Source organism: Thermobia domestica, chromosome 10 (assembly GCF_964235325.1).
Source record: "Thermobia domestica chromosome 10, izTheDome1.hap1.1, whole genome shotgun sequence".
Classification (NCBI taxonomy): Eukaryota; Metazoa; Arthropoda; class Insecta; order Zygentoma; family Lepismatidae; genus Thermobia; species Thermobia domestica.
The window spans coordinates 196,807,205-196,818,860 of record NC_137463.1 but is presented as its reverse complement, the minus strand read 5'-3'; the positions used below and the strand labels follow the sequence as shown (position 1 = coordinate 196,818,860).

General features: G+C 38.4%; 1 protein-coding gene across 3 annotated transcripts in view; it reads left to right on the top strand.

Annotated features, from left to right (window-relative positions):
• Positions 1 to 3,679: 3,679 nt before the first annotated feature.
• Positions 3,680 to 11,656, top strand: part of LOC145662147 (uncharacterized) — a 37,345-nt gene continuing 29,368 nt past the window's right edge. For all 3 annotated transcript variants that reach the window (XM_081727483.1, XM_081727481.1, XM_081727482.1), the window contains exon 1: positions 3,680 to 3,831. In XM_081727483.1, coding sequence (XP_081583609.1) covers positions 3,829 to 3,831 — 3 coding nt within the window. In that variant the 5' untranslated portion in view covers positions 3,680 to 3,828. The remainder of the gene's footprint in view (positions 3,832 to 11,656) is intronic.

Genomic DNA, 11,656 nt, shown 5'->3' with positions numbered 1-11,656 from the left:
TTATTATTATTATTATTATTATTATTATTATTATTATTATTATTATTATTATTATTACGTTAACCCTTATAGGTCGATTTTGCCCCCGAATATTTTACTTGTTATTCACTTACAGTATGATGATGGAACCTCGTGTTCGACATATTTTTAGGCCTGTCCGTATTGTACATTGACTCTTAACACTTTTTATTTGATGCAATAATTCGCGGGATATTGGCTTGTAACACTCAGTTTGAACACTGCACTTTCTATCTCAATGTGGAACCATTTTCGGCGGCCATTTTGCAACAGGCTTTCCCGAAATCAAAACATTTTTTTTACTAAGCTGTTTGGGTTCCCATAATCTATCCAACAAGATATCACTCGACCTATATTCAGATTTGAAATTTTAAAATTGGTCCCGGGGCCCCATGATGGGGCCCTGGGGCACCACGACAACACCATTCCACGTTGCCTATGGCGTTTACCTTTTTCATTTTTTGTTTCATGTTTTTCTACTTAACCATTTCCGATTTATAAGTACTGGAAATTTTATCTGCTACAGGACCAATTTTGGGATCTATCTTGAAAACGGTGCCCCATATAAAAAATTGTTTCCTACAAAAATTGTTCAATTTTTCAAGCTCTTTCGAACGAGGTATCACTCGACCTATGTTCCCATTTGAAAATTTCACGTTCAACCCCCTCCCTCCAAAATGGAGGCGGGGGAAACCTAATGTTTGACTCATTTCTTAGGCCCCTCTGTATTGTACATTGTCTCTTAATATTTTTCTTATATGATGTATAGTTCGCGAGATTTTGGCTTGTAACACTTATTTTGACTCACCCTGTATATGCTGGTCCTTAATACCGTTGCCCGAAGCACGTATGCACCCTCAAACTAGCGCTACCCTGTATATGCTGGTCCTTAATACCGTTGCCCGAAGCACGTATGCACCCTCAAACTAGCGCTCCTTAATCTCAATGCTTGACGGTTTGCTGCAGATTTTTCGGGTCAATCTTTGTATTTCACTTCCGCCGCTCTATTTTTCTAGCGTCGGAAACAAACACATTAAATTTACTAACATCTGAGAATATTACCTTTTTTTATTGAATGCTACATCTTTGTTCATGTAACCTTTTTCAAACCAGAGTCTCTTCTCCTATTCATTTCGGAAACAAAAAAATCTTTCGAGCATCATGCCCATTATAACCTTGTTTATTGCACTCACGACGCACAGTGCTTTCCGAAAGAAACATACCTGATTTGGCTGCTTCTGCCACCATCTGCGGAGCATTGATTTCTAGGTTCGTCTTAATTTCATGTTCATTATTGTTTATTTTGCCATGTTTTCGCATTCACGGAACATTTGCTTTGTAAATAATAAAGAACTTAATGGAGAATGCAGTGCCGTTTGTTCCAATACTCTATCTCCAACGAAGTCGGAGCTACAGGCATTTAATCATACCTTGCAGCCAATGTAGGAGTACTTATGGCTTTTACTGTAGTTGATTTGAAACACTTGTACAGTGCCGGCAAAAAAATCTTTACATTGTGTGGCAAAAAAAAATCGTTACATGTAAAATCCACGTAACGGGGTCAAGCGCTGTTCCCGCCATAAAAATGTGAGAGGAGCCTGATGATGACGTCAATCATTAGTGCGCCACTTGCAATGTTCCCTCCCCCAGCAGAAGCTCAGTGTGCCTCGTGCCTCGTGTACGGCGAGATAGTTCTTTCTTTGCTCTGTGCAGCTAAATTTTTGTTTTAGTTCTTAAAAGTTAGTAGTTTTATTTCTTTGTTCTGATTACACACAATGGATCGTAAAAAACTGACAATGGCAGAGAAATCCCGGGCCTTAACTCTTCTGGGGAAAGGTGATTCGGTAATTGCTGTATCCAGAGATCTTGGAGTGTCAAGAGAGACTATTTATCAGCTAAAGCGTTCAGCGGCGTCATTGGCTCCTGGAACTGAACCACGTAGGAAGTCCGGCTCCGGTGCACCTAGGAAGACTTCACCACGGACTGATAAACTTCTGAAGCGTGAAGAAATGTCAAATCATTCCATAACCGCTGTAGAATTGAAAAACAAGTACCCTGAGCTTCTCCAGAATGTCGCAACTAGGACAGTTCGTCACCGTTTGCAAAAGGATCTGGGCTTGTCAAGTCGTCGTGCTACGAAGAAACCCCTGCTCAGAGCAGTAATGAAGAGAAAAAAGCTCGACTTCTGTAAAAAATATCAAGATTGGACATCTGAAGAGTGGAAGAAAGTGATGTTTAGTGATGAGACCACTTTTAGGTTGATTCGGGATGAATCCAAGATGGTGCACCGTTCGAGTGCTGCTTCACGATATGACCCAAAATTTACACTTAAGACCGTTAAATACCCTGATAATGTGATGGTGTGGGGTGCATTCAGTGGTAACAAGGGCAGGGGTGGTTTGTACTTTCTTCCCGAAAATGAAACCATGAAAGCAAGCAATTATATTAACGTTTTGGAAGAACATTTACTTCCTTTTTGGGACATTCATGATTGTGATTATTTTATGCATGATGGGGCCCCGGCACATATGTCCAAGGCCGTGCAAAAGTTTCTCAGTGACCATAATATTACTCTGTTAGAGTAGCCAGGTAATTCTCCTGACCTTAATCCAATCGAAAACGCCTGGAACGTCATGGAAAACATGGTTCAAGAGACACGACCGACCAACACCAAGGATCTAAAGGAAATGATCAAAACACTATTTGTATCCATGGACTCTACATACTTCGCCAGCCTGCCTGAATCAATGCATAAACGATTGCAGATAGTGATAAAATGTAAAGGCGATATAACAAAATACTAATTGTAATGTATTAGCCACAATAAAATACTCCAATATTATGAATTTGTAATGATTTCTTATTTGTTTCACAATGTAAAGATTTTTGCCGGCACTGTATATTATGCTGTGCTGCTTGTTCATCTCATACCGCATCAATCAGCAAACTCAAATGGTCCAGAATTTAACATGTTTTTTTTTTTTCCTTATTAATCAATCTACATGATGACCTACATTAACTTTTTGTTACGCTAATGATGTTATTTCGTCTGATTCTCTTCACTTCTCCGTAAATTTTGCATTTCAGGGCTGTTACGTGTGACAATTTCAGGGCAGTTAATCCAAAATGACAATAATTATATTATGAAAATAATTTTTAATAGGCCCCAAAAAGAAGCTTCCCCAAAAAACTTATCTTGGCTACGGATCTTATCTGAGGGGTAGTCAGGGGAGTAAACGATTAAATCAGTCGCGGATCCAGGGGGCGATCGGGCCAATCCCCCCCAGAAGAGGAAACTTTCTTATTTTATATATAAATAAAACCCATCCAAGAGTTTGAAACTCTTAAAAGTAGCTCTAAGTAGCAGTATTACAAGACACCGCCCCCTTAGAAGTTCGTCCTAGATCCGCTCAAGGATTAAATTGGGGGCGCCCACCACCTTGTTCCTCTCTAGTGTCATCGTTACTAATAGCCTATGCAGTAAAACCTTTAAAGTAACTTGATAGATTGATATTTGCCATAAACATGTTAAATACATTTAAAAATGTAAGTATTAAAATTACACTAACAATATAATTGTAGTTCTCTTAGACCTAAGTAAGAATAGGAATAAATGCTTTAAATAGTTCGATATTTTCTTGTTTTTATCTGCCAACAATGTAATAAACAATTCTATAGAAACCGTTGAATAGAAACTGTAAGCTAGAACTGAATTTTGTTTGGGGAGGGTATCCGTGTTGGGTATTCGTAAACTTTCTTCATAGTTTTTAAAGTTTATTTATCAACCAGATTTTCAATTCTACAGGAAAAATGGTAAGATACTAATTTTCTAATTTTATATTTGTCTAGATTTAGTTGTATACTCAAACTCATACTTGTATGAATAGCATATCATTTTAGGCCTAACAAAAAATATTGTGTTTACTGGCAATAAAAGTTATTACGCTTTTACATCAACGGTTTCAATTTTATAATTATGCGGAAAGTTATAAGTATTTTAACTTAGGAAACCAATTTATTATATTGCTCTTATTTTGGTTCGTATTTCCGGTTGGGGTGAAGCGTTGTGATATTACTGTTTTTCACAATATTATAGATCTCGGTGAGAGAAACACAATGGTATAAAATTTTTCTCGATCCAACTTAAGCAACTTCAGATAATCTCTACTCAAGTGTCAGTAAAATCACCATAAAATTGTGATTATTTTAAGTTCCGAAAATCAGATCGAATTTCTTGTTATAATTGTGTTTCACTGATCAAGATCTATAATAAATATGAGGGTAACATGAGAACGTCGTGATCTGCGTTTCTTCTGTGTTCTTTTACCACTTCTACATGAAATACCATAAATTTTCTACGTAGTACAATAGTAAGAAGTATCCATGTGCACAAGACATGCGACATGCGTTAAATCCCCCCCCCCTTACACACACATAGTCATAGATAAAGTACAAGGGCACTACACATGCAGATATGAAGTACAGGTAGGCCTACGTTCTGTTTTATTTTCGTATCAGTCGATAAGTAAATCAAAGTCGCTTTGTTACCCCCTTGGTAAGTTCGTAGATACTCAATGAATAATCCCTGAAAGTATGAGCGTCCAGCTCCTTCGGGAATTGACGCGGCTTTATGTATACTATATCCAATATGAGAAACATTTTTGATGTCACAGTGCTTCGCAGGTGAAAGTATAAGTGAAGGCAAAAGCGCACTTTGAGCAAAACATTCATAGGAACCGATAACTAATCTAATCTAACATAACTTATTGAGTACAAATAACAAATACGATCTGATTCTCATCTCCAATGCCACGTCCTATTAAAAATATAAATGATCTGCTCAAAATGCACTCGTACCGAAGTGAAAGTACTCAAAAATTGCAAGTACCTCCAGTTCCGCAAGACGATTGGATATTTTTAATTTTGTGTAAGTTGTGTGTCATTGTGTTCCTCTCATCGAGAAACTATATGTACTTTTTTCATGTTTACAATTCATGTTTGTCATGTTTACATGTCTCAACTAGTCAGAGAGCATTACAAGTGCTATAGGAACTTGCAGCGGCGTATTTAGGGGGTGGCTATCGGGCTCAAAATTTGTTATACACACCACTAAAATTTGTTGGCACCCAAAAACAAAAATATAAGTGCTTATTCACGTGTTGCGCATAGGTCCGCCTTAATCCTAAATATGCCACTGGGAACTCATATTCGCCTACACGTATGCCTATTTTCGCTGACTCACCTGCTTCCTTCGGACGCAACCCCTTTCTACAACGCGGGACCACCAGCTCCACCTTGTCATGACTTGTTAGATAGCTTTCTTGCAATTTTGTGACCACTTAGCACAGGTTGTTGTTTCGAAAAGTGATTTTATCACATATGTTTGGACGTTGTATGTATACTCTAATCATATTTTTTCATCAATTACTTATAATGGCGTCCTTGAACTTCATCTATCCTGAGTCAAATGTTGTCAAGTCGCCCAGTACAAATATTTTGGGGAGCAATAAGAAGGAAATCAGTGAAAAAAATTGATTTTTCAGCAGTTATTTTGAGTAGATGTGATAAAACTTGACCTGCATGGTGAAAAATATTTTTGATATAAAGCTTCTCAAATGAAAGTCGAAGTGAAAGTTCCAAAGAACTGCGATTATCTGCAGTTTCGAAAGTCTAATCGCAAAATTTTGTATACTATCGTGTTCCTCTCATCGAGATCTTTAATAATCGTGAAATATATTTATAATACCACAACGCTTCACCCCAACTCAACTTTCTTATCTAATATTTGGTTATCTTCGGTTTTACTGAACAGAAAACATTAAATACCAGTATTTCGTAGAAGTAATTCTAATAGATGTGGTTATTTATATTCTTGATTCTTTGCTATCATAATGAACAAATTACCTACATAATACATATTACAAATTACAGTATGTATAAAAGTATTGTTGACTGAATGGCAAGTGATATTCAAATCACTAAGAAAAATATAAATAGGCCTACTAGTTAAATTGCTTTAAAATGATTTATTTTACTTACAATTATTTTAAGGTATAGTTTTGAATATGGTTGTTCATTGTCATGTGAAAATGAAATTATTTTTTTCATTTTTATGATTCTGTAAGGTAGCTCTCTTGAGAGTGGAGGGAACAAGGTAGCTCAGTGGTGGAGCACTTACCTCCGGATGGAATCCTTACTCGCGTGAGTTCGTGCTAAACACCATGATGCCCGTGAATTTTGTCGGGAGTTCTCCCGTTCCCTCCCACATTATTATTCCACTAATCATAACATAATCATTCACTTCCATTTATCATCCGTCTGAGTGATAGGAAGGAAGAGCTCTCTGATCATGTGCGTTACTCGTGACACTGTATAAATCAGACAACTTTGCATTTTTGCTAGTCCCGGATTTGTTCGTAATGTGAACAATAGATCCTTTCGCTGGTTCATAACGACAAGAAGCAAATGTAACCGATAAAACTAAAATTGCCGTATTTACTTATTGCTGATATAACTAAAAGCAACTACGAACAGATTTCAATCACAGAATGATTATAAATTAAGTATTATCATTCTTATACAGATACTTAGCAATTTAATGAAAACACGTGAGATGAGAACAATCAGGCGGCAATAGCAGGCTGTTGATTGTTGTGTGTTAGGGCTAACTCCGTATTACGAGAAGGGAATTAGAATAGCAGTTTGCAGTACACTGAGCAAATTGTGATAGTGTAAAATGAGCAACCTCTCTGATTTCCGAGGAGCAAAAAATGTTGTCATCTGATTATCTGGTGCAAGCGTACGAAAGTGACAAGTGTGTTGCGAGAGACAATGTCTAAAGCCTGTTTATTTCAATTGTGCTATGCTGGTGCTGCTGCTGTTGTGTGTTTTCTTGTACGTCCCTCGAAAAAGGATGGACAAGTTGCTTTGTCCGTGGTCCTTCTATAGTGGGATGCGGACAGAGTTCTCACATTGAAATATTCCGGATTATTTCATAGGCTTCGCTGTGCACTGTCTTGTTAGTCATTCTAAGTAACTTGCGAGCTTCACTCGCCAAGATCGACTGAATGACAAATTGGCAGCTCAGCCGAGGTCATTCAGTTCTTTCCTGATAGCAAAGGGAAGGTTTCCTTCGTAACAGAGCAGCAGGGGTGGGACCGAAATATGTTTCACACATTTTCCGAGGCACACTTGAAATTGGAAGACATTAAGGTGATTGTGAGTTATAAAGTTCAGAATGAAAGCACTTCGACAGAGATTAACAGTCATCCAAAGAACCTTCAGTAACATATCTGCTGAGCATTAAAGCTAATTCTCATTTAGAAAAACGCTGTAGCACGACGTCAATGGTGCGGTGAACATGAAACATGAACCGCAGATGACTGGAAACTTTTGATCGGATGAGGCATCGCTCACCTCATTTCAATTCAAGGGTCGTATTTATGTGTGGCAGACACCCAAACAAGAACATAGTCCGCACTGTCTTGGTTTTCCGTGGATCCTGTGCTGTTGCTTATCGGTCACATCACTGCCCGTAATCCTGTCGACATTTTAGGGGACCACGTCCATCCTATGCTGTGGCAGCCTGGTTTGGGAAACATCGGGATAAAGTTACGTGCTTAACCATAACCCACCAAACCCTCAAATCTCAACATGATTTAAAATCTGTTGTCCATTGTGGAGAAACAGTTCCGGCGCAGATTTTTGGTTCCATGCTTTCTCACGGAATTGTGTGATGTACTGCATGCGAAATGGTGTAATATTCAACTTTCCATCGTCACAATTTCTATAACTCAATTTTACGTTGCATCTGAGCTGTACTCAGGACGAAATCTGATCCGACGCCATATAAATTTGTTAAATTGCACTTTTATTAGGTGTTAGCATTATATCGGCAACTATCTGTATTTCGAGCTTAGAGTGAATTACTGAATACTAATGTCAGTAGACATGGTTTCTATTTTTAAAATATCGCATAAATCTACCACTTTCTGTATGAAAAAAGGGATCTTGTAACTTATCAAGTTTGAGTGCCCAAGGTTACGGGAAAAAGTTCAGTAAATTAGAACTACAAAATTAAGTATAATTATAAAGGCAACCAAGAAAGTTTTGTCGCTTTTCACCCACCACTTCGAACATCGATATGTCACCCAAGACGTACCTGGAAGATCAAAAATAGTACCCATCATCATCGACAACCTTTTGCCAATGTTCTGGAAGGCCATGGAATCAATCGCAATAGAACTTGGTGCCTCGTGAAACGAAGAAGGTGCCAAGTGCATTTTGCACCTCTACTAGAGATTTCAACTGGCATCCTCTAAGGTGACTGTTCAACAAATAGAACAGGTGATAATCGGACGGTGCAATGTTCAGGTAGTATGGCCAATCCAATAGTGTTTCTCATCCAGGGAGTAGAATGGTGAACTGAATCATCCAAGCCACGTGGAGCAGTTAAATTGCCCTGTAACCGGAGGACCCCTTTGCGATTCAGAAGCTCCAGATTGCGATGGCTCCAGAATTTTGAGTTTTTTTTTTTTTTTTTTTTTTTTTTTTTTTTGAACACGACTCAAGTGCTAACAGTACACAGTTGCACTGATGCTCTGACCAGCTGGTAACAGTTCCCGATGACGAGAGCAGTCCACCAAACACACAGAAGAACCTTCGTCTGGTGCAGGCTTAGGCTGTTTTGGAACCGATGCATGAGATGCTAACCCATGATGATGGTGCTGTGGAGCTTCGTAAAGGACCCGCTTCTCATCACATGTCAACATCTTGTCCGGAAATGGCCCCTCCCTACACGAGACAGCAAAGAAACTCAGGCATCTGCTCGCGTTGCCTTCTGGTCCGGAGTCAAATCATGTGGGACCCATCCACCCAACTTGTAGTGCTTCCAAAGTTAATGGATGTGCTGATGAATGATTTCTCCACTCACACTGAATTGTAGTCCGAGTTCCTCACACGTCTGGCCACTGTTCGCCTCAATTGCTGCCTGAAAATCTTCATTTTGTTCATGTCTTTTTCTTCCGGCACGTGGTGCGTCTTCGATTGTTTCATCACCGTCCTTAAACTTGTTAACCAGTGCTGCAACTGTCCGCGTAGTCACGGCACCCTTACCAAATTCCTGGCATATCTTCCGCCTCACTGCAGCGGCATTTGACCTCAGTTTGACTTCGTACTGCATACACGCCCATATGATACTCTGTGGATGTCCCTTGTTCTCTCTGTCCTTACTCAAGTATACGTTGTAACTAAAGTGGCACAACCAGGTAGTATGCTGAATATACCCACACCAACAATTGACCTTTGCCTTATCTCCATTCGCATTAAACTCACGGTGTGAGGGCCAATTGAACACAGATCTCGACAAAAAGAGACAGAACTTTCTTGGTTACCTTTATATAATGACTTATTAAACACGAAACAAATGTTTAAGTAAAGTGAAAACATGAATTGGAGTGAAGAGGAAACTTATATATATATATAGTTGGCCTGAGTTGATTTTGAGTTTGTCCCTTTCAGCAGCGAGGGTATATGAGACGGATCTACTGATTAACGTAGAATCTGAACCACATGAGCTCCCGCTGGGTATCGAAGCAGGGTGCCCCACGCCAATGACTCCTACTTTAACCGTTTAGCCACGAAGGAGTTATGTATACAGTTAAATCGAAGCTGGGATACAAGAGAAACTATTTGTATCCGAAATTTAACTATCGTTATTTGTTTCTTGATTGAAAATCCAGAAGCTTGAATATATCTCAGAAGTTTCTATTGAGCTAAGAATGGACAATAGCTACTGTATTGATTAAGAATATGTAATTTAGTACAAGATCTTAAAAAGTGGTGCCATTAAAATCATTTAACAAACGGTTCTATGATTAGTATAGTAATAATATAATAGTAGTATAGTAATATAGGCTTAGTATTAATATTGTTATTATATCATTCAATACTAAATGAAATATCAGTTATTCTCACAGGGCGGATAAGTTTAGTGCAATATATCGTGTTTGAAAATGAAAGAAATGAGTAGGGATGTGCACGAAACGAGACGAGACAGAATATTCCTGACAAAATTCGAGTCAAGACACAGCTCTTCCAATAGAGAAATATATATTTTTCTAGTCGAGATATCACTTTTACAGTACATTTTCGAAACAAGACAGCCTCAAATCATGTCTCGTGGTCATCCCTAGAAATGAGTGAAATAAATAAATGAGGAACAGCAACGAATTCAGCGTTGCCACTGTCAATTTGAAATAAATAAATAACGACTGGACCAGCAGACATGCTTCCTCTTCCTTGAACTTGGACTTAAATATCATCAGGACTGTCACCAATCAGCTTAGCGATTCTAAAAACTACGGATTCGACAGTAATATCGATCATTTTTGACATGTTATTTTTCATCCCTCATAACGATGGGCACTAAACCTAGATTTGAACGTAGTCGGCAGTGTCGCTGTTTATCTGAGCAACACCGACAATTTTGGATTTGACATTAATATCCATCGGAAGCTCCGTCGTGGCTGTATAGTAAGTTTACGCTTCTTCAGCCCAGGAGACCTGGTTCGATTTCCAACAGAAGCTCATGTGGTTTGGATCTCCCGTTAAGTAGTATATCCACGTGTCTCGCTGCTGAAAGGGGAAGTAAACTGCAATGAATTACCATCCTTAGATTTTAACATACACCCACACACACACCAAATTCGACCTCAACCGCAAGAATCGAATAAATTGTTTCGTAGAAGATCCACGACTCATAGTTGAAACCAAATTGATCAGCGTTAAACACGACTAAGTGTAATATGTTTATACATCATCAGTTGTCTCATTCTCAATGTGAACGCAGTTGTCTGATTTGTATTGTGTCTTTGTCGTCGGAGGTGAGCTTTGATACATAGGGTGTTACGTATTATGCGACTTATTATTCTGTATTCATTTTTGATCCTTTCTGCTCAACGCTCGGAGATACTGAAGTTGTGTGTGATTTTGTGTGCAGGTATAGTGTGTTATGTGCTGCACAGTTTTCAGTGTTACGTTTCTCTGAAAATTGAAATAATATCAAGTTTTGAGCGAGAAGGTGTTTAAACTTTGCTAACGTTAAACTGATGTCTTCCCGATCGAATGGGATGTTCGTTCAAAATCTTATAACGATTTTTCTTTTTATTGGAATTATCAAACTAACCCCATTCTTACCCACAACTCTGTCTGATCTCGGGTTAGTCGAATTGATAGCATACGTGACAACAGGGGCGGATGCAGAACGGAGCGATCGGAGCAATCGCCTCCCCTCTGAAGAGGAAACTTTCTTATTATATATATATATATATATATATATATATATATATATATATATATATATATATATATATATATATATATATATATAACAGGGTGTCTATCGGTCACGAATGTCACGAAATCAGAAAATGGTCATGAAAGTCACGAAATTTAGCTTTTGGGTCACGACTTTTTTAAACTGTACAGATGTAAGTACAGATTGGAAATTGGTTCTATAAAACGTCAAAATTCACCACCAAAAATGTCTATGGTCGGCTTTAGACGATACCAAATCGCAAGCAAAGTACGTTTCTATCGCATGGATGAAAATTCGGCCTAATTCGCACGCAAATTCACT